General features: G+C 39.3%; 1 protein-coding gene across 2 annotated transcripts in view; it reads left to right on the forward strand.

The window, feature by feature from the left end:
- adam12b (ADAM metallopeptidase domain 12b) overlaps positions 1-25230 on the forward strand; it is a 146859-nt gene that overhangs the window by 42644 nt on the left and 78985 nt on the right. For both annotated transcript variants that reach the window (XM_083550436.1, XM_083550437.1), the window contains exon 4: positions 23560-23632. In XM_083550436.1, the coding sequence (XP_083406562.1) occupies positions 23560-23632 (73 nt within the window). The remainder of the gene's footprint in view (positions 1-23559; positions 23633-25230) is intronic.

Here is a 25230-nt window from a genome sequence, read left to right on the forward strand (position 1 = left end):
TTTTATTATTGTGCAGTAAGCAGAAATGCAGGAGACATAAAATTCATATAAATAATATATGAGACAAGCAAAGTCGTAGTGCCTTAGACACAGCTTGTGTGAAATGTATTTTGCTTACACAATTCATTTAGCAGTAAACAGAGTATAAGCACCAAAGCTCATAGGTTAGTGCACCAAAATCCAGAAAGTCACAATTTACTGTCGAAATCGTATAAAGGGTCTTTTTTGTTTAAAACTCTCAGAGAGTAATATAATAAGGTAACATATACCCATTGGTTTAGAATTGCATTTTTGTACTACTTCATGATTATATTTGGGTAGATAAAACTGGTAATAGAATGATACATTGTATCACCAACTACCTCATCAACCTAAAGTATTTATTGCTACAATACACCCCTCAGAACCACATGCTGCCTCAGTGCACTTTGGGTAAATCACTGTTATTAGCATTATTCCTCTAGAGGTTATTTCTCCCAAATGGCTAATTCATAGACTGACTGTTCAACTTTTTAGTAGTGACCCCATTTCCCAATTGTTAATAAGGTGACGCTGTCATAAAAAAAGAGCAATACCCCTCCCCTCCCCCCTTAGAGAGAATAAAATGCTGCTATGCTTTATGATACACATCTTGGTTTAACTTAAAATTGCTTGTGTAATAAGATTAATGTTTGTCTGCTTTTGAGAAGACATATAGTTTGCAGCGAATGTTGGACCAAATCATATAATTATAATTCACAGAGATGGCAAATAGGCAATCCAATGCATTTGTGTGTGTATATATGTATATATATATATATATATATATATATATATATATATATATATATATATATATATATATATATATATATATATAAATGATAGATAAACATTTTACTATAAATAAAGCAATGGTATAGAGGTTAGTACTTTAAAGCATGCTATCATCACTCTGGATAATCATAAATTTTCTTTCATGCGGAGCTTCAACTCCAATTCCTGTTTAATCCCTTTAGAGTGTTCATATATGCTTGAGAATGTGCAAAATATTCGCTTCTCGCTAATTGCATCTCTAAGGCCAGTTTTATTCATGTCGATGCTCATGCTCTTTGTTTATCTGATTAAAATACTTGCCAAAGTCACTCAACTAGAACAAAGTACCTAAACCTAACATCTGCCATTCATAGGATTAGAATAAATTACTAAGGTGCTTCAATATAACATGGCAGAAACATGTCAAACATGAACAAAAAGTTCAACAAAGTAAAAAAAAAAAAAAAAAAAAGTAAAAAGCAAATGATGTTTTGAAACAAATGTTTAATTTTTACAAACCAAAAAGTTAAACTAGATAAATGCTTTTGCAGTTATCATCTTGTAGGTTTCTCCACAGTCAGCTAAGATTTTAAATTGTCGCTCTCACAGTCTCACTTCCTGTTCCCAGCATAAGTTTTGACCATAATGACCTCATCACTGAAGGTCAACAGCACAACCAGGAAGTGAGTACCCTCTTTATCAGGAAAACGTGATGATGACAAAAACATAGGAAATGCGCATAGGGGATAGGGGATTTTTTGTGAGTGAGAGAAAGAAAGAGAGAGAGAGAGAGAGAGAGAGAGAGAGAGAGAGAGAGAGAGAGAGAGAGAGAGAGAGAGAGAGAGAGAGTGTTTGGTAGGACAAAGACAGTGGAGCAATGGGTCCAAGTGGAAACGTTTTTTTTTTTTTCTTTTCAGGAACTGACAACACAATAAGAGCGATGTTTGATGTTGTGTGTTGTGAAAGAACAGTTCATATGTTTTGGACATACTTTACTCAAGGGAGAGAAATTTAGAGAAATAGAGATAGAGAAATTTACCCAGAAGCAGATTGTCATCTGCTGTCTTTCTACTCTTTTTGTCTTTCTTGCATTCTCTCACTCTATTTCTTGTCTAATTGTCCTGGTTACAGCTTGTTAGTTTAGAGATCTGGTTAAACTAATATAAATTACATTGACATTAACTATACCAACTCTTGTGGTGTTACTTACAGATGCTCAGAAAATGCTTACGGAAATGTAACATTTAATCACCACATTATCTGTGTAAAGCTGCTTTGAGACAATGTTCATTGTTAAAAGCGCTATACAAATAAAAATGAATTGAATTGAATAAATGTAATGTAGGTGACTTGGTTTGTGGAATAATAATACTTATAATACTTTGATTAAATGCTTTTAATTTGTCTTATGTTTTCCCCTTTTTTTCCAGACTTCCTCAGACCTCTCAAAACTTCTTTTGTAATGAAGCAAGTATTAAACAAGAGCAGTTTGTAGCTTCTGCCTGTCTTTTTTACTCTGTGTATGTCCTAGTCTTTAGTACATTACAAATCCATACTAGAGAAATACACCAGGACACACACACACACACACACACAGAGAGAGAGAGAGAGAGAGAGAGAGAGAGAGAGAGAGAGAGAGAGAGAGAGAGAGAGAGAGAGATTAGGCTCTAATAAATTACCTGAGAATTATTAGCATGGAAAATTACCAGAGAAGAGGGTAAGCCCACACACAAAAAAAATAAGACATATGTGAACATGATCCAGAAATGGTGTCATCTTCTCTAAACCAAAAAAAAAAACATTTCAAATAAACTGAAACCAAAGTATAAAAGTTTTCTGTGGTCAGACAAATTTAAATTTAAAATTCCCCATGAAAACCATGGACAACTCTATCTTTGGAGTAAAGAGGAGGGGGACCATCTGGTTTACTATCAGTGCTCAGTTTAAATGCCTGCATCTCTGATGGCCTGGGGTGCAATAGTGCCTATAGAATGTGAACATTAATGCAGAATGGTATATACAGGTTTTAGGGCAACATATGCCTCCAACCAGATGCTGTTTTTTTTATTATTATTATTCAAGGAAGGCCTTGGATATTATAGCTAGACAATGTTAAATTGCATATTGCAACCGTATGGCTTTGTGGTAGAAGAGCCCGAGTGCTGAACTGGTTTTCTGTCCAGACCTTCCTAAAGAATTTGGTGCATCAGGAAGCAATAATGGGCAACATTCCTCTTCCAAAACTCCAGCAACTAATCTCCTCATTTTCCAGACATACACTGATCAGGAATAACACAATGACCACTGACAGGGGAATTAAATAACACTGATTATCTCTTCATCATGGCACCTGTTAGTGTGTGGGATATATTATGCAGCAAGAACATTTTTCATTAAGGTCTATGTATTAGAAGCAGGAACAATGCTCATTGATACACATGGGGAGTGAAGATTGGCCTAAATGGGAAGAGTTAACAGATTAGCTAACTGTAGCTCCAATTGCTAAAGAAGGTTATGAACAAATTGTTCACTTGATGCCTAATATATCCGACCTACTAACGGGTGTATTGATGAAAATATATTCAGTGTTATTCACTTCACCTCACAGTGGTCATAATGTTAATGGTACTTACTTTTGTTGCCAGCTATTTAGACAGCAATGTTTGTATGTTGAGTTATTTTTAGAGGACAGTAATGCTATACAAGCTGCACATTGTCTACTCTTTCCATACTGAATACAGCTAACATTTTAGCCTTCTCACTTAATCAGAGTCAAATACCTACTGATAATCCTGTAGATGCTCCTTTTACAGTTCTCATAGTTAAATATAAAGATAAATTCAATACTACTGAACTTCTTAACTAACACACTGTAAGTAAACTGTGCTCACGTCAAAAATATTGGGTTTTAGTAATTAGCATTAAAAAAATGTGTGTTCTATGCAGAGCAACTGATGTTCTTTCAAAGGCTCTATCAATACATGCCCCATACATTGTCAACACTGTCATGTCAGCACTGTTAGCATTCTGAATTCTGGCTCTGATAGTCCCTGAACTTGCTCTTTGTTTGTTCCACAAGCTTAATATATGAGCAAATACGTAAACCCAAGTGAAAGTCATTCATCTAGTCATTCTCCTAGTTGTAAATTTTTTCCTTTTTTTTTTTTCAGAAGTCTTTAGCTGTTTAATCGTTAAATATATAAAAATGCATTTATATTTAGTTACATTCATAGTATATTAGTGTGTGCATTCGGATATTGTATGTATAACCAGGCACCTGCACTTGAACCTCAGCACGCACTTGATGGTATTTCATCTCAGATGGATGTGTCAGCTAGGATTTGGAGTGGAAATAGTTAGAATATCAAAAAGAAAGAGATTGTAAAATCATAAGCACAGTCTCAGTGGGATGACTGAATTTGAGCAACCAAAAGCATAGTCTTAATGAATAGATGTTTACTTGTGTTTTTACTGTGAAAGACGCTGAGTCAGTCTTTTTTCCCCTAAGAACTAGGGTTATGCACTCTGTGTTATGTAAAAAAAAATTTTATTATCCATTTTTTATTAATAATGTACCCATTAGGGATACTGCTTTATATCTTCCAATTATGGCCACATCTTTTATTGTGTATATATGTGTGTGTGTGTGTGTGTGTGTGTGTGTGTGTGTGTGTGTGTGTGTGTGTGTGTGTGTGTGTGCAGAGAATCAGTACAATAATATCCCAGGTTGCTTGAGGAGCCATTTTCAGTACTTTTTTTATATTAACAAATACAGTAGGGATCAAGCAGAGAGCTGAAAATGAAAGCTATTTAACAGCGTTTTCCTTTTGTTTCTACACGCCATTAGCTTGCTTAATTGTGCAACCTAGCACTTTGTTCCAAAATGTAATTACTGTTGACTTTCTTTGGGTATAAAGTGGCAAAATGAATTAAGCAGCATTAGTACATGGATACAATATAGTGTCAACTACATAATTATAGGCACCTTTCAAAAGAGTAGGTGAAAAATTTGTCTATAAAATAAGCATCAGACAAGATCATGCAAATTTTCCATTCAAGCAACTGGAGAAATGACAGACCATTCTTAAGTAGAACCATTCTTAACACAATGTATTCATGATATTTAGAGTTAGTGTAATCTTGGGGATGTCAGGTTTCCCAGATTATACAATATATGGACCAACGTTTGTGGACAGATGACTATAAGATTTGTATGGGATTTTTGAAAGTGGAAGACATTGAACATGAACAGTACTATAAAAAGGGTTTCAAATAAGATCTTCTTAATAGTTAGGGGAAGCCGACATAAAATTCTGGGCAAGCAAAGGAAAAATGCAGCAAGGCCAAAATACCAAATGTTAAGCTTATAATAACCTTAAAAACTAAAAATATTTTTTTTAATAGCTTTGCTGATTGTTATGAGAGTGTTGACTTTAGTTTAGGAGAAATGTACCATCAGTTATGTAAATGCCAAGGTGCAAATTGTTTTTGAACCACTTTTTTACAGAAAAAAACATCTTCAGAAAATGTGTGCTAAATTATGCAGTGTCATATATTTTAGCTTAAAATCGTTCAATTGTTTTACTTTTAAAGTATTTTTAGGGGGGTTCTTCTTCTTCTTCTTCTTCTTCTTCTTCTTCTTCTTCCTCTTTCGGCTTCTCTTATTAGGGGTCGCCACAGCGGATCATCTGTCTCCATACTGTCCTCTACATCTGCCTCTTTTAACCCAACTACCTGCATGTCTTCCCTCACCACATCCATAAATCACCTACTTCTCTCCACCTCCTGTCTTTTACTTAATGCCACTGTCTCTAAACCATACAACATCACAGGTCTCACCACGGTCCTATAAACTTTCCCTTTCGCTCTTGCAGATATCCTTCTATCACAAATCACTCCTGTCACTCTTCTCCACCCACTCCACCCTGCCTGCACTATTTTCTTAATTTCTCTAACACACTCTTCATTACTTTGCACTGTGGATCCCAGGTACCTAAACTTCTTCACCTTCTCCACCTCTTCTCCCTGCAACCGCACCACTCCACTGCCCTCCCTCTTATTCACACACATGTACTCTGTCTTACTGACTTTCATTCCCCTACTCTCCAGCGCGTACCTCCACCCCTCCAGGCTCTTCTCAACCTGCTCTCTACTCTCACATTAACATTTACATTTGCGGCATTTAGCAGACGCCCTTATCCAGAGCGACGTACAAAAGTGCTTTAAATCTCTAGTAATGAATAAATCTACACTGGGACGCAAAATTACAAACTTAATATAAATATAACTCGAATTCTACAAACATATAATGTATATACAGACATACCATTTAATTAACCTGTAGAGATGAATCTATATTTTAGATTTGAGGTATAATTTCGGTTAAAGGCTGCTTTTATTTTTACTTTTATTCCCACCACTAGCCGTTTTTCTGTTATTGTCACTTGGTCTATGCTTACTTCCTCGCTTTCAAATGATGTTTGCTCAACTCTCATGTTAATAATTTGCTGAATTTGCTGAATATTTTCCAGTGTGATGTTTTCTGATATTTGGATAGTGTACAATAAAAAATACAGTGTCATATCTGTAGTATTTTTTTCCCCAGAATGTTCTTTCCATATCAACTCTTCCAATGAATCACAACGGGGTGGTTGGGGGCCTCTGCTCTAGATATACTATACTGTATCTGTACATATCACTAAGCATACTTTCAATAGCATCTGACTTAGAAATCTTAATTATTTCTGTAGTGTGTAAGAGTTTATCTGACATTACTATAGTGTTTTGACCATTTTAAGACAGTTTCATTGGTGACAGCTAAGCTCAAGTAAAAGTCTATAAAAGATCAATAAAAAAACACTTCCTTGTAATAGTAGATTGTAATTCATCGAGAACACCTTAAGTTGTTCCTAAATCCTTGTTGGTTTTTAGAAGGTTTATTTAGGATTTAACCTGGATTTTATATAGACTATACCTCTGGACAAACACTGTTCTTTTCGAATTATTATTATTTTTTTTTTTTGTGTGCATGTAGTATGGGCAAGGGGTGATTCTGCATAAAAGGTATAAAAGGTCAACAGGCCGAGTTGCTCTCACAAGGATTGGATACGTGTAGGAAAATATTTTTTTTTTACCTCTGAGGATTTCACCACTCACCAGCAGTGTTTGAATTGTGAAGGTAGAACTGGATGATGCTGTATTCAATTTATGAATTATGGCAGTATGTGGAAATGGAAATAGAATTAGGATTTTAGAGCAAGCAGTAAATTAGGGTAATCTATGTGTGTGTGTGTGTGTGTGTGTGTGTGTGTGTGTGTGTGTGTGTGTGTGTGTGTGTGTGTGTGTGTGTGTGGTTGGGGGGCGGGGGGTTTGGGACTCAGTAGTAGAGCATATGTAAATCACAGACTGAGGAAAAGCTGAAACTAATGAGATTAAGGTGTGTGTGTGTGTGTGTGTGTGTGTGTGTGTGTGTGTGTGTGTGTGTGTGTGTGTGTGTGTGTGTGTGTGTGTGTGAAATAAAACATTTTAAGGTAATGCTAAATACGTTTCCATTCTCTCTTGAAATGGTAGAATGTGTCTGGATTGTCTATGTTTCTGTCTGTCTGTCTGTCTGTCTGTCTGTCTGTCTGTCTGTCTGTCTGTCTGTCTGTCTGTCTGTCTTTCTCTGAAAAATATACATTTATCTTGACTCAAATCCAAGTCAGCTACTCCTGACACAGTTCAGTTCAGTGCATGTCTGGCCCAGAGCAAAACAGTTGTGTAAGGTAGAGTGCAGCTCATTATCTCTTAAATTAGACAGATGTTTAACTTTGAAGCACACTATTAGCTCGACCTCACCTCTTGCCAACCCATTACATTTCATAGATACAATACATGCAGCATTTATGTATAAATGCTGTATTAAGACAGACTTTAACAGCTGAACAGGAGCTGTTTTTATTTTTTTATTTGTGTTTATATAAGTATTGTATTTTTGTAGAGCTTTGTATACGGGTTAATATTAAAATAGTCTGTGGACCTTTGACATAAGGAAATGCCAGTACTTCTTATTATGAACATGGCAGCACTGTTTAGAGTTGTTATGTGTACAGCATAATGTGTGTAGGTCAAAAACAAATCAATGTTTTTAAATGAAAGTTTTAAGTAAATGAATTGTTCTTGTTCACTTTTTATGTACTAACTCATATTTCTTTTACCCTATGTAAAGTATGTAACTGTAACTGCTTATGTGGCTGTAAAGGAGCATGCGATTGGTTAGAACTATTAAAAGAACACGGCTCTTAATGAACATTACTTGGTGTTGAGTTTGTATGAGGAGATTTTACTGTGTACTGCACTGTATATGTTTGGAATGAGAATACTTTAGTTTGCTTGACTCAGTGGCCATTTTAACAAACTTGTGATAGACTTTATGGACTGCAGTGGTCTGTCTAACTGTCCCAGCCAATTTCTCTGGTTTCTCTGTTTAGTGACGGGTGGTCAGGGCCAGCAAAGCCTTCTCTGCTGGCCTAAACACTATCAGAAGCACTGACCTACATTTACAACCTAAATTCTAATATTTGTTCAAGGATTTTGTATTAATTTATTTCCAACAGTTTATTCTCTTCATTTCATAGCGTTTCTCTGGGCTGCATTGCTTCCAGTATGTGGATGTTAGATTTTTTTGTCCAATCAAATTTCAGCCTCTATGTGCTACCATGTCAATCTAATCTGCCCAGGTTGCCTGCAAAGTCTGTTCTGCTGGTCCTTTTTACCAACATCTCATCAATAAATAGCTCTGTCCCTTTAACCAATCACATTCGCTAGCTGGCCCAGAATAGCGCCAGCATTTTCCGCCTGATTAGTTGGTCAGAGGGAAACTGTTACAGCCAAGTTTCGACTGGCAAAACACACGTGTAGCGCTCTGCACACATTAATACATCTGAGATAGACTTTTTTATGCCTACGGAGGAAATTAAATTAATTTGGTCGCAGACATATTTAAAAATAAATTTTCTAGAAAAGCTAGACATCGTAAGAAGAGGTTGGCCAACCCTGAAGCAGGCTAGCTTGTCTCAGCCCGGGAAAGGGTTTGTTCGCCACTTCCAGACCAGTGAATATGAGAGGTACCACTGGCTTTCAGTCTCTGAGGAGCGGTGCAAATTATGAGTCTGCATCTCTGGTGAGTAGGTTGTATTTTATTTACATTTTTTATGTTTTTGTCATGTTATTAGACAAATATTGGTTCTGAACTGCTCCAGATAATGTAGGTGGTACAGTTGCAGTTGTAGTGTAGAGGTTTGGAGTTGTTTTAGTAAAATGGTATTCATCCTCAATATGTGAAATGCCTCTCTCTCTCTCTGTAATGCAACGTGTTGTTATATTGCGTTTTTGTATTGTATTGATGGTTTCTATTCTATTCTATTCAGTGGGGTAAGTCCCCACTGAAGGCCCATGTACCAAATGCACGGCACACCACTAGTTTACGTTATCATCAAAAGAGAAGCTTCAGAAGGGCAAAATGTAAATTTAACACCTTGTACACCGAATTAGACAAACGGTCCTTCAATTCTGGCTGTAATGAACATAATTCTGTGTGTGTGTGTGTGTGTGTGTGTGTGTGTGTGTGTGTGTGTGTGTGTGTGTGTGTGTGTGTGTGTGTGTGTGTGTGCCAGGGCGAGCAAGAGAGAAAGAGACAGACTTCAAGGACAAAATCAAGTGAAATAAATGGAAGAATGAACACTTAACATTTATTTCACCTGCCAAACTCCTAGCACCTGATGAAGTTATGTCTGGGAAAATACATGTGTGCAGATTCAGAGCAAAATGAACCATTTGAACCTATCTGAACAGTGATTATCCGAAAATATATATATATTTTTTTTTTTTCATTTTTGCAGGTTTGTCCCTCAGAGAGAGAATAGGTCTAGACTGAGACAGAATTTTCGATATTGTCCGTGTGTGCCAGACTTTCTCCTGACAACCACCCATGAAGTCTGGAATTTAGTTATATATGAGGAGTCAGACTGGATACTTTTTTACCACTCACTCAATCTCACACACACACACCCCCACACACACACATTTGTCTACTTCACCAACCAAAAGTAAACCCTGTGACACTGTCCTGATTTCAAGTGAAGGCATGTGTCCAATTTCTTCTAGGACATTTTTGTAAATGTTTTTATATTTATATTCAAATATGTCAATACTTAAATACTAAATACTGATCTGTCATAAAAATGGAAATGTCGAGTCTACTATATAAGCCGAGTGTTTGAGTAATTATGGTAGAAATCTATTCTTCTATTGTATTGGAAACGTCCATAGCAGCAACTGTGGTGATAAAAGAAACATAATGGAAAGAGAAGCTTCAAAGGTTGCACAATTTTAGTTTTTTACTGAATATTACAGAAATACCAGGTGTTCTACAGGCTGTGGTGACAGCTATATAAAATCTACCTACCTACACACAAAAAAAAAGAAATATAAAAGAAATACAAGAGCATGTTGTTGAACATGTTGCAGATATTGGAGAACTGAATTTTTTTAAGAAGACTTTCTTTCTTTCTGGAGTTTTGTGGCTCTACACCATAAATGTATTCATGTCATTGCTTGATATCCCGCTAGAGTTTGTCATTGTAGTCCTAACAATAAGTCCTAACAATAGCACATTGATTTCTTGATTTCTTTATGCTCTTGGAGTGTGTGAATGTGTTTGTTGCATGTAAAAAAAAAAAAAAGTGGCAAAAAGGATGGCGGAACCATCCCACATGGCGGTGTGATGTAACATCAATTCCCAAGGCCTACATACTGCTCTGTGATCATAAAAATAATTTTTGCTCTCGTATTGCGATGACTAAAATTGAGGCTTCTGTGTTCTCAAGACTTTCATTCAGTCTTAGTGAAAGCATTTATCTCCCTAATCCAGGGGTGGCCAACCCGCGGCTCGCGAGCCGCATGCGGCTCTTTGGCTGGTTTCATGCGGCTCTTACGTTCCTTTCGAAGTTTGTGTGTGTTTGATTTTTAATGTGCGTGTTCGCTTTGCTTAAGTTCAATACAGTATTTTTAAGACCTAAATGAGCTTGCCCCTACTGGGAAACCTTGCGGTATATCAGACCTTGGCATGAGGCCAATCATAAATTACAGGGATGCACCAAGAATTTTCGGAAATACCTAAATCCCCGAAACAACACGGCAGAAACACAATTGTAATGACGCAATAAAAAAGCGCAGCAGCACACGGTTATCTGGATAAGAGCAACATGTCTGCGGTGTGCGTATAGCGATTTGCAAAACATGCAATGCTGAAATTTCAAGAGGGGGTGTATCTGCAAAGAGTTTCTCCAAGTCGGGTTTAATTTATCACCTGAAATGCAAACCTCCCGATTGCCTTCTAAATATGAGAAGAACGCGGCGCAGAAAAGTAAAGTCAATCCGAGCATGCGCACTCCGTCTGTAGAGGACGTTTTTGAAAAGGCAGGAAAGTTTTCCAGTGATGGTTTTTCATTTCGGTGCATCCCTAAAATATTATCGTTGGTGTGGCCCTCTGACACAATTCATGTTTCTCATGTGGCCCCTTGTAAAAATTAATTGCCCACCCCTGCGGTATATTCATCTCACGCACATGCGCGTTTGACGAAAATACCGTATTGAACTCAAGCGAAGTGAACACGCACATAAAAAAACCCCACAAACAAAGTCTGTGTTTTCTACCCTGAAACACGTGAAATCAAAGCATCGATCTGTTCTGACTGACACACACGTGAAAGAATTGCTTCGAGTGGCAACAACGGAATACGAGGCAGATTTGAAGGGGATTGTTCAAGGCAAGGATGCCAAAAGTCCCACTAAGTAACATGCATGGTAAAAGAAAAACGCTATTGTAAATTATTATATTTTTGTTTGTGGACTTGGTTAAACTGAGAGTTTGTGTGTGAGACAGTGCACACAATGTTCTGTAGGAGTCAATTTCTGTCATTATGTTGGTGTGTGACATTTACAATAAATCTGGCTGAGCAGAGGTGTGTGTGTGTGTGTGTGTGTGTGTGTGTGTGTGTGTGTGTGTGTGTGTGTGTGTGTGTGTAAGAGGAAGGGATGGGTGATGTTCATGTGTGCCCATGTGTATGATGTGGCTCTTTGCGGTAACACAGTCAAAAATGTGGCTCTCGGTCTCTGACTGGTTGGCCACCCCTGCCCTAATCTTTATACACCCTTTACATAGACAAACACACACACACACACACACACACACACACACACACACACACACACACACACACACACACACACACACACGGTGTGCGGTCATAATTATTCTTTACACTCCAGAGTTGTTTGAGCAGAGACCATTTGTCTATTCTCCCTGCCTTTATCACGCTCTGATTCTTATATACTATCCTGTCCAGGATCGATACAGTATGAGTTTATAAAACTCTCGCAGCACATTAAGCATGTAAAAGGGAAATTGTCAGCAAAATCTATCGCTAGAAATAGATATGACAATATATATTTTTTTTTAATGGATTAAGCATGAATTAATTTTCTTTTTAATTTGTAGCACTGGTTTCCCTTTCCATTACACTATTTAGTAATGAATGATATACACTTAAAACTGCATCACAATATTTAATAGAATTCACACAAATGACAATATGAAACACTGGTCTACTGTACATGTCACATTGATTATACTGTACATACAAGATGCAGTATTAAAAGCTGTGCATACACATACTTGTCAATTTTTTTTTTTACTTAAAACACATCAATTTGAAACATACATAATATGCCAATTAAGTAGAAATAAAAAAAATAAAATATACATTTTAATCACGAATTTGATTTCACTAATCACATGATTTATAATCTAAACTGTAGGACAAAGAGTGAAAGTAAATGTTATTTTAATAGTGTTATCCAAAGTTCTGGTATTTCATTGATAACAATATGACACAGCCTTAATATCATATCTATAATATTATAATATAAATAATTTTTTTTTTTTACATATTTTTGTAATTTGTTATTAGTATAAGCATTGAAACATCACTTCTTCCCTTGGATTTTGTTTTTCTGTAATATTAATTACTGCAGTTCCATCTCATCCATGCATTTGTGGTAGGCAGACTTTCAGCACTTTTAAGATTTGAGATATAAAAGCCGTGTCACAGCAGCCGCTCTGAACATCATTCTTTCAACCATGTGATTGAGCATGGAAGGAGGAGTTCACGTAAACAAGGCTAATGAGCTGGTGAAGCTCTCTAAGACCTGGATCAAAAATGTGGCTTTGCTGTAAGAATGCAGTTACATATTTACATGACTGTCTAAGTTATTGGAATCATTTTATGTCTCTGAAATTAATTGCAGTTTGAATACATTAAACTATGTTACAAAATCATTATTTTTTCAGTGTAATTTCTTTTATTTTTCATTAGCACATATCCTGAAATGACAACCAAACGGCAGACAAGGGTTGACATATCAAAAATCTATTAACTATCTATCACCAGGCAAGTAAAGTCTTCGACTTTTCCGAGGTTTTTAATGCTGTTGACTAAAATGTCTAGTATAAAATTGATCGAACGTAATGAAAGTTAACAAGTAAAAATGAAAAACTGTGCAATAATTGTGATTCCGAAATGATAATCTCTCATGTGTGCATGCTAATGAATCCAGTTAGTAAAAATACTCAGTCAGACTCCTCAGCCATGTAAGAAAGCATTTGTAAGAATTTGGAATGATGTATAGCTTTAATTACAGCAGGGAGAGCCTGTGAATTGTTACATTTAAATATATCTGCATTAGGGAAAACATTTGTTTTGCAAAATTCAACGAAAAAGAGGGTTCTTTGTTAAAAATATATCTACCAGACAAAAAAAAAAAAAAAAAAAAATCATCTTGTCCCAGGTCTCAGTCCATGTCTGTAGTTCTATCACTGATATACCAATAAATTGTATTTGAAGAAAAACAAATACTGCAAAAAAGGGCACTTTTGCAAACTGCTTGTGTCTGCAGCTAAAGTAACAATTTGAAATTCATGATGCTAATGTTTATGGTGTGCCCTGAATATAGGCCACAATCTAGAAAGTTTTAATTATTTATGTTTATATAGGACACTTTTACCGCAGTATTATTTGCACGGAATGATAAGAATTAGGACGCAGTGTATTTCCTGAGCACAGGAATAAACAAGTAGCACAGAACTCGAAGAAAGATTAGTGCAAGCATATTTACACACGTGTGCACTTGCATACCCACATTTACATTTTTTCTTATACAGTATTTATGGCATTGGGAACGTGCCCTTATCCAGAGTGACACACAGAAGTGCTTTAAAGTCTCTATGAATATTTACAACCTGATAGTCGTTCATACATTCAACCTGATGGTTGTTCAGGTCATAGACTAAGAATAAAACAAAAAAGTTGAACAAAAAACTGGTGGGATAGAGTATAGTTTAAAGACAAAAGAATTGTCTTTAAGTGCTTCTGAAACAAGTAGGTTCAAAACAGCCAGTGATTCAGTTGTTTGGACATCTAGGTGAAGTTTATTCCACCACCCAAAAGGCAGAAGAGAGGAAAGTCTTGATACATGTCTTCCTTATACCCTGGGAGATGGTGGGAGCAGTCAAGCAGTGCTAGAGGATAAGAGGGAGCTTGGTGCAGTGCGGGGTGTGATAAGTGCTTTGAGGTAGGAGAATGCAGGTCCGTCTTTGGCTTTGTAGGAGTTTTGAATTTGATGTGAGTAACTACAGGAAGCCAGTGGAGGGGATGCAGCAATGGGGTAATGTGTGAATTTAGGATGGTTGAAAAAAAGTTGGGCACAAACACACACACAATACATATTTGCATTATAATCCTTATGAGGATCGGTAAACAGTTCATAACTTCAGCAAAGTTTTGTTCCAGCTGGTTACACAATTGCCCTCTTAGACTATATAGTGCACATCCCCCAGTGTCACCCAGATAAAGGCTGTTTATTGACTCCTCTCAAGATTTCCTTATTTTATCTTATATCTGCTGCTTTGTGATGATGTCCCATCTTAAATGTACTTATACAAATCAAATTGAATTGAGTCAAATGATTGTTAACAACAGTGGCGGGGCGTGCTTTTGGTACCTGGGCCTTCATTGGGGATTTACTCCGACTTAATCCACCTCTTAATACCACCACTATCATTTCGCAATTATAGAAACCATAAATACTATACAAAAACACAATATAACAACCCGTGGCATTACAGAGAGTCATTTTGCGTATGGAGGGTGAATACCATTTTACTAAAGCAAGCTCCAAACCTCTACACTACAACCACAATTATGCCACCTACAGCTTCTTGAGCAGTTCAGAATCAATATTTGTCCAATTCCATGAAAAAACATTAAAATGTAAATAAAATACAACCTACTCACCAGAGATGCAGACTCATAATTTGCACCGCTCCTCAGAGGCTGTAGTCCAGTGGTACCGCTCGTATTCGCTGGAAGCGGCGAACAAACCCTTTCCCAGGCTAAGACAAGATAGCTAGCCTCAGGGTTGGCCAACCTCTTTTCACGATGTCTAGCTTTTCTTGAAATTTTTTTTTTAAGTATGTCCTAGACCAAATCAATTTCTCTTCCTCTGTAGGCATACAAAAGTCTAACTCAGATGTATTCATGTGTGCAGAGCGCTACACATGTGTTTTGCCAGTCGAACTAGGCTGTAACAGTTTTCCTCTAACCAACTAATCAGAGGACGGAGAAATGCTGATGCTATTCTGGGCCAGCAGTTTTGACTTTGAATGACCTGGGCAGATTGGATTGACATGGCAGCACATAGAGGCTGAATCTGATTGGAAAAAAAAACCTAACATCCACAGTGCAGCCAAGAGAAATGCTATAAAATTTAGGTTGTAAATGTAGGTCAGTGCTTCTGATAGTGTTTAGGCCAGCAGAGAAGGCTTTGCTGGCCCTGACCGCCCACCACTGGTTAATGATACTAACTACAGATAAATAGTAGTTTTTTCATAATTTTCAGATAAATCTATGCCAAGCCTTTAGTTGTGCAGTGTATGTGTAGGCATCAGAGAAATAGCAGCAACTCAATAGGGAATATGTATGTGTTTTATGCTTGGTAATACTGATGAATATGATAAAATCATAATGTAATCACCTCGGCAGAATTAACAGGTGGCACTACTGGGGGAGTCTGTATGTCTGTTTATGTGTGTGTGTGTGTGTGTGTGTGTGTGTGTGTGTGTGTGTGTGTGTGTGTGTGTGTGTGTGTGTGGGTGTGTGTGGTGCTTTACTTCCATTGTACTGCGAAGCAGTTTAGGTACTTGATAATGCACTCCAGAGTAATTAAACTCAGGGCAGAGGAGCACCAAGTAGTACAGCACGCTCACCATTTGCTTTGTAAATAACTTAATTAAATGTAATTAAACATTTGTATCGCTTCGTTAATTAGATGGATACAATGGCACAGTCAAGTGCATTGATATGTTTTTTGTTTTTTTTCATTGATACCAGTGTTTCTGTGTTTCTGTGTAAGTACTGAATATAAGTGTTAATTATGCCCTTTACTTATATTTAATATATATAACATAAATACGGTGGCAAAGCTCTGAATACAAAAAGTTAAGTATGTAATTGTAAAACATTCCATTGTGTTTTAGTAATTTCCACTAAAACAGCATCTCCTACATAATTGTGCCATTGATTGTCAAGACATGTTTTTATAGTTTTATCTATAGTAACACACACTATAAGGAAAATAATTATGTACACTTCACCATAAGATTTGTTTGTGAATTTTAAACATCTCATTCTTCATTTATTCACCATTTTCTCCTATAATACCCTACACTCTTCTGGGAAAATGTTGAAGTGTGCTTGTGGAAATTTGGCATAAATAAGTCAAGTACTGATGTAGGTTGAGGAGGCCTGGGGTGCAGTCAGCATTCCAATTCATCCCAAAGGTGTTCAGTGGGGTTGAGTTCAGAGGTCTGTAGTAGGCCACTCAAGATTTTCCACTCTAGCCCATGGAAACCATATCTTCATCAAGTTTGCATTGTGCACATGGGCATTGTCATACAGGAACAGGTTTGGATCTCCTAGTTCAAGTGAAGGAAAATGTTAAAACTACCGTATCCAAAAACATCCTATACAATTGTGTGCATCTAAATTTGTGGTACGAGTTTGGGGAAGAACCACACATGGCTGGAAAAGCCAGGTGTCCCATTACTTTTTTCTATATAGTGTGTGTTACTGTAAAATATTAGATGAGAGGTGCCCGTGCTCCCTGTACAGGCTGGCATGCCAGATCCTCTTGTGGACCCAGTGGAAGCTTCTCTCCCTCAGAGCATCTTATATCCCAGGCTGTTTCAACAAAGCAGCAGACACCCTGTCAAAACAGGGGTCCAAGCCCGGAAAGTGGCACCTCCACCCTCAGGTGGTGGAGCAGATTTGGGAAATATTTGGCAAAGCCCTAGTACACCTGTTTGCATAGAGAGTAGCGCTGTCCCCTGTGGTTCTCCCTATATCTTCCAGCAAACAGTGCAAAGACAACACAAATAACTCCACCAGTAAACCTGTTGTGTATTGCACACTGCAGTGTAGAGTACATTGAAGTGAACATTGTAATTAACAAAAATTTAAACAAAATGTTGTGCAGAAGAGCAATAGCAGCGATCCAAAAAAAGATGTGCAGAAACGGCATGTAAACAGTTTGTAGAAATTAAGTGATGTAATATGAGTGGTGCTGAAGACATGGATGTGTGAAGTGAGTACGATTGTGTGTTTGAGTCCGGGTTGTACAGATCAGTCACACAGTTGTGGTGTAAATGTCCATGATAGAGTGGAGAGAGACTCAGATGATCTTTTCAGCTGTCCTCACTATCCTCTGTAGGGTCTTGCGATCCAAGATGGTGCAGTTCCCAAACCAGGCAGTAATGCAACTGCTTAAGATGCTCTTAATGGTCCCTCTGTAGAACGTAGTCAGGATGGGGGGAGGGAGATGAGCTTTCCTCAGCCTTTTCAGGAAGTAGAGATGCTGCTGGGCTTGGTGATGGTGCTGGTGTTAAGTGACCAGGTGGGGTTATCCGCCAAATGAACACCAAGGAATTTAGTGCTCTTGACGATCTCCACGGAGGATCCATCAATGTTCAGTGGGGAATGGTCGATCTGTGCTCTCCTGAAGTCAACAACCTCTTTCGTTTTTTTGTCAAAGTTCAGAGACAGGTTGTTCGCTTTACACCAGGCTGTTAAACGTTGCACCTCCTCTCTGTATGCTGACTCAGCGTTCTTGCTGATAAGACCCACCACGATGTTGTCATCGGCGAACTTGATGATGTGATTCAAGCTGTGCATTGCTACCCAGTCTTAAGAGAGCAGAGTGAACAGCAGTTGACTGAGCACAAAGCCCTGAGGTGCCCCAGTGCTCAGTGTGGTGGTGCTAGAGATGCTGTTTTTGATTCAGACTGACTAAGGTCTCCTCGTCAGGCTGTCCAGTCGCCAGGAGAGAGTCTGTCTCCTCATGGTAGCTCTACGGTGGACAGGCCATCCGTGGTTCATGGACCTGGTGGCCCTCCTTGAACAGCCTCCATGGGAGATTCCTCTGAGGAGGGATCTCCTCTCTCAATCAGGGGGCGCAATAGTTCACCCCTGCCAAGCTGTGGAAGCTAAGGCTGTGGCCCCTGAAGGAGCACAATTCCGAGGTTCCTGTCTCTCCACCGAGGTGGTAGAGACTATTCTCCGATCCAGAGCTCCCTCCACAAGGAGGTCATATGCAGCGAGATGCCGCCTGTTCAGTGCAACCAGAGCAGTTCACAAAAGAGTTGGCTTCATCCACCTTTGAAGTCTTCACATCCACTGTTTCGGTGTATCACGCCCCCGTGTCTGGGCATTCACAGGGCAGAGACCCACTCCTGACTCTCGGTGCGTCCAAGAGTGCCTGGGTGGGACCGGGCCGTAGTGTTGGAGTCTGAGTCTTTGTCTGAGCTCCCCTTTGAGCCTTTGCCTAAGATTTCATGGAGGCACTTGTCCTAAGACCGTGTTCTTGCTGGCTATCTGCCAGGCATGGCCAGTGCCTTTCTGCACTGAGTGGGTTACGTCTCCAAGGTGCCCTTGGTTGTCCCACGACCTGTTAGGCTCCAACCATTCAATCCTCCGACGGTCTGGGGTCTGGAATGTCGGAGGATTGAATGGTTGGAGCCTAACAGGTCGTGGGACAACCAAGGGCACCTTGGAGACGTAACCCACTCAGTGCAGAAAGGCACTGGCCATGCCTGGCAGATAGCCAGCAAGAACACGGTCTTAGGACAAGTGCCTCCATGAAATCTTAGGCAAAGGCTCAAAGGGGAGCTGGCTGGGTTAGGGTTAGGGTTAGGGGGAGAGTTAGGGTTAGGGTTAGAGAAGGGGAGAGGGGAGAGAGGCTGGCTGTGCCCGGTCAAAGGGGAGAGAGGCTGGCTGTGCCCGGTCTGAGCACTGGACTGCTATGTCCACCGGACAAGTCCCTGGAGGAAGTTGGAACAATTGTTCATCTGCTACAGCCCTCCGAGCAGAGGCATTCCTGCTCATAAGCAATCGCCAAGCAGATGGATTATTGACGCTATAGCATCTTCTTACGGGTCCTCTGGTCTCCCCTCTCCATTCGGTGTCAGAGCTCACTCTACCCGGAGTGTGGCAGCCTCCAAGGCTTAGTCCTCTGGAGTGTCCCTCCAAGACCTCTGCATGCTGCGGGCTGGTCCACCCCGCTCAACCTTTTACAACCTTGACCTCTGTGCCACTCCTGGCACCTCTGTCCTTCAACCTAGAGATGCTCTTGCCACACCTCCAGCGTCCCTTCAGCGCTTCCTTCTCGGTTACAGAAGCTGAAGCCGGCTTCTCTCCATGGGCGTTTTATACTTCCTGGTCGTGACCTCACCCCGCCAGTGATAGCCTGCCCTCAATTTTGACTGATTAGACTCATTTTCAGAGCATGAACAACGCAGTCGCATTCCAAAAGCATTCCGACACCGCATCTCAGTCTGTCAGGAAACTAGGGTTACATACATAACCTAGAGATGATTTCAATCATGCCAAACATCTATGGGATGTTGTGGACAAACAAGTCTAAACTGAAATGATCCAGTTTTAACATCATGGCGGTGGATACCATGGCACACCTTCAGAGGTCATGTAGAGTTCATACCTTGATGGGTCAGAGCTTTTGTCAGCTCAAAGGGGATGTACACAATATTAGGAAGTTGGTGTTGATATCATATCTGATCAGTGTATATCCACTTCATATTTACATATAGAATGTCTTTGACTTTGTACTAATAAAAATATAGAAAATATGAACAAAAACGGTGTATTTATAAGCATGAACTAATATATTTAAGCAGTTTCAGGTATAAATGCTGTAAACATTCTTTTGCTAATTGCACCTGGTGCAAATGAAAAAAAAAGGTATTTAATAAGTACCATTTACATTGCTCAGTTAAAATCAGTTAAAATTGCTTTGATGCAGGTTGAAAGCTCATGGATCTAAAACTACTCATGTGAGCCATACAAGACTTTACAACAATTTTCTCAAACTAATGATAAGAAAGATGAATGAGAACCCTCAAGTCAATGGAAAAGCTGATATCAGGAAGCAAATATCAGGAAAATAGTTACACAGAGAACAATAAGCAATAAGGGCACAGCAATCATAACCATTCCTCCTCTCCACTCAAAACACCTTTGCTAAAAAAGAAGCACAGAGATGTGCTTTTTAAAAATATTTAGATAATTCAGAACTTTTTTCATGCACTCTGCTGGACTCTGATGTACTCTGGACAGACAAAACAAAAATAGAACTCTATGGTAATAATTCAGCCATCATGTTTGCTGAAAGAAGGGCATATGCGTATGAACCTAAGAACATCATAACCTAAGTAAAATATGGACAGAGTGATCATGATTTAGGGCTGATCTTTGAATTGTAGCATTACACATCATCAAAGGAAACATGTGTGGAGCACCGTTACCTGGCATATTACAGGAGATTTTTATCTTTTGCTGCCATAAAACTAAACCTGGCAAAAAAAGAACATCAGTTTTAAACTAGTTAATTAGAGGGACTGTTATTACCTTCTACTATGCTGCAAAAAGCTTTTTATATTTCTTACTTTAGACCAGTGGTTCTTAACCTTGTTGGAGGTACTGACCCCCACCAGTTTCATATGCGCATCCACCGAACCCTTCTTAAGCGGTGCGTGTCATCGCGAATCATATGAGTCGGGTGTGTGTCTTGACCTCCTCCGAACCCCTGAGACTGACTCACCGAACCCAGGTTAAGAACCACTGCTTTAGACCTCTTAAAAGTGTAATTTCCATTAACAGCTCTGCAACAAAGTACTAAAGTTGGCATTTTGTGCTGTCCAAATATATATTTTTTGTCCTTATCAGCATTGTTTTTGTAAACACATCGTTGTTTGTGGTTATATATTTAAACAATTTAATCTTCATCTTCACCACCCTCTGGACACTACGAGTATCACATCATGCCATATGGTCTATCTATTTTCCCTGTGGTGTTCCAAACATTCATTAACGAAGTGTTCACGCCGTTTCTCCACCGGCTCATTATCGTTTACATTGGCAATATCCTTATCATCTCCCGAGACCCTACGGAACACCGCGGCCATTTCACCCAAGTTCTGAAGTGGCTATGGGAACATAGCCTCTACCTCAATCTTGAGAAGTGTGAGTTCCATCGGCAGGGGGTGCAGTTCCTAGAATGTCCCAGATCCATGGCCCCGACGAGCCCACGGACCCCGAACCCATTGTTCCTCATAATCTAATCCTCAGGCCCATCGTCTGGGAGTTGCATCGTCCGCAGGATGCCCAGAAGGAAGAACGTTCATCCCCGGGCCATGCCGTCAATCCCTGCTGAGGTCGATCCATGAGGTCCCAGGTTTGGGCCACCCGGGGAGGAGACAGACTCTTCTCTTGGCCCAAGCCTGCTACTGGTGGCCAGGGATGAGCAGGTCACACGTTACATTCAGGGCCGCCCTGTCTGCGCCATATTCAAGACCCTAGACACCCTAGACCTAGACACTTACCCGCATAAAAAGCTGGTCCCCCCTTCCCATTCCACAGTGGCCGTAGTAACATCTAGGGGTAGATTTCATCATGGACCTGCCCAACTCGGATAGTAACACCTGCGTCTTAGTGGTTGTGGACCGATTCTGCCCACAGCCCTAGAGACCGCAGAGCCACTATTCCATCACATTTTCCAGAACTTTGGCCTGCCAGAGAAAATCGTGTCCGACCAGGGACCCCAATTCACATCCCACGTGTGGAAGGCGTTCTTCCGACTCCTAGGGGTCAAAGTCATTCTGTCGTCGGGATACAGGAGCAGGAGCTGGGACACTACCTCCAGTTGTACTGTAATCAGGACCAAACAACCTGGAACCGCTTCCTCCCTTGAGCAGAGTACGCGCGGAACTCCCTGCACCTGGCCTAACCCCGTTCCAGTTCGTGCTAGGGTTCCAGCCGCCATTGTTTCCTTTGACAGACGAGCCCTCCCTAGCCATTAATGGGGTCACCATAGATCCTCCTTCCCTGGAGATGCTGGACCAGCTATTGGTCTACTCGGTCTGAGAGATTCTGAACTTGCGACATAGGGGTTCTACCCTGGAATACCTTGTGGACTGGGAGGGGTATGGATTAGAGGAGTGCTTGTGGGTTGCCAGGCACAACGTGCTAGACCCAGCACTCCTGGAGGAGTTTTTAGCCAGCCACCATAGCCGCCCCACACCCCGGGGCTGCGGGCATCCCAGGCGCTGCATTAGGGCGTCAAGAGCAGCCCCTGGCGGAAAGGGTAATGTCAGGGAACCACCATCCACGCCTCCCTCCTACACAGCACACTCGCACAGCCTCGCCCTCCTACTAATTACCTTCACCTGTCTCCAATCTACTCTTCCTTTTATAAGGCCCCCATTTCCACTCGCTCATCATCCGATCTACAGTTCACACTGGCGATCATCCCTGGACTTCCCACATTACGGATTATACTGAAGCTTCTGCCTCGTGTACTAAAACTAATAATGCGTTTGGCCGTACTCTGGTTTCCGACTCTTGATCCATGCGTGACATTGACCACTTTGCTGAATCATGCTTTTTCTCTCTCTCTCTCTCTCTCTCTCTCTCTCTCTCTCTCTCTCTATATATATATATATATATATATATATATATATATATATATATATATATATATATATATATATATATATATATATATTTTTTTTTTTTTTTTTTTTTTTTTTTATCAATTCTGGGTAAGGTTAGGACATACCTATTAATGTACGGAAACATAAATACATAAATGTAGAAATACTAAATACATTTTAAAAAATGTGGTAATGCATAAACAAACAAGCAAAATGGCAACTGATTAATAACTAAATAAATATGGAGATGCAGAAATAAATTAAAATGATTCATTTAATTAAGCTTATTTTATGCTGACCAATACACTAGGTGTAACTAAGTTATTCAGACATTTCTTATTTTTTTTCAACACTTTTTAACTCCCTTCTTGCTCTTGCTGAAATCTTTACCTTCAGGATCTATAAAGGCACATAGAGTAGAGGGCATTCCTGTATTCCAAATAGGTTTTTGTCAGCCACATCACACTTTGAACTGAGGTCATGTCATAAGCCATTTTCTTTTCATGTTTCTATATATTCTGCAGCTTATTTGCCTAAGCATGAAGTAAAAGAAAAAAAATCAACTGGACCTTTAATGTTTGTGTGCAATTTGTGCTCTTCTGCAGGGGTCTCTTCAGCAGCAATTACAGTGAAACACACTACAGAAAGAATGGACACACTGTCATTCATAACTCTACGGTAAGGTTCTTTACAGTTATTACTGGAATTGCAAGTGCATGTTTACGGTATATAGTGCGGTATTTCAGAAAATTATATTTTCCACTTTATACTTCCTGTGAAGGAAAGCTTTATTCATATTATGTGCGAACCTTATAGAAAAGAAGTCTAAACAGTGCTTTAGTGAATGGGTTTTTTATGGCTTTAATACAATTTTCTGATTCAGATGTTAATAATGAGTGGTGAGATGATTGACAGTTCCATTTAGGAAAACTTCAGAAGCTATTTGACTGTTTTTTTTTTCTCTATATTCCTTGTTAAAATAGTCTTAGCTCATGGGACATAATGGAAATACTTTGAACTCTGCTTGCCAATCACTGTCTAAATCAGTGCCCTGGTTCTCTCGGGTACTTAGTCTTTAAAGACATGTCTCCTGTGCCGACACATTTGTCAGGCCTTGTTTGGGTCAGCTGGATCTTTCAGAGTTACATAATTAAAACGACACATGAAGCAACAGTTGACAAGTTTGGCAACACGTCGTCTTCCTCCTTTCTTCTGTCAAATGCACCATCTGCGTTTTCTCATCCAAAGCAGAATAACGCTTAGCCCTTTGTCTGCAAAGCACTGACAGCCGGGATCTTCGGTGAATTCTAATTAAAATACCACTTTGGTAAATAGCAAGACAATATGAGGACAGAAACCTCATAAAAAAGCACAAACCCACTAATAAAATTTCCTTCAGCTCCATCTTCTGTGATGTATTGCATTGCTTAAAAAAAACAAAAAAAAAAACATAATTTGTATGTGCCGTGTTCATAAGACTGATTAAGCTAAACAAAAGCTAAAGATGGCTTTCTGATTCAGCCATAACATTTATTTTAAATACAAGTTACAAAAGGAACTTTCGTTACTTTTAATCAGTGGCGGGCCGTGCATTTGGTACCTGGTCCTTCAGTGAGGACTTACCCGACTTAATCCACCTCTTAATACCACCACTATCACGTCGCAATTATAGAAATCATCAATACTATACAAAAACGCAATATAACAACGCGTGGCTTCGCAGAGAGAGAGGCATTTCGCATATGGAGAGTAAATACAATTTTACAAAAGCAAAAAACCCAGTTAAGACAACCACAACTGTGCATCCACATCATCTGGAGCAGTTCAGAACCAAAATTTGTCTAATAACATGACAAAAGCATTGAAATGTTAAAATAAAAGATGCATACTCATAATTTGCACCGCTCCTCAGAGGCTGTATTCCAGTGGTTAAAGAAACAGAGCTTTTATTAAGGAGACTATGGTAAAAAAGGCCAGCAGAACAGACTTTGCAGGCCCTGGGCAGATTAGATTGACATGGCAGCACATAGAGGCTGAAATCTGATTGGACAAAAAAATCTAACATCCACATACACATACTGCATTCAGTGCAGCCAAGAGAAATGCTACGAAATAAAGAGAACTGTTGGGAATAAATTCATACAATTTCTTGTTGTATTATAATCGGTTGTATTATCAACAGTAATTTCAGTATCACACCATTACTGCTTATAATGAATTAAACAGTGTACTCAAGGTGTGTACCATTTGCCCTGCAAAAATTAATGTTTCCATCT

This window comes from Silurus aristotelis (assembly GCF_946808225.1).
Source record: "Silurus aristotelis genome assembly, chromosome: 9".
NCBI lineage: Eukaryota > Metazoa > Chordata > Actinopteri > Siluriformes > Siluridae > Silurus > Silurus aristotelis.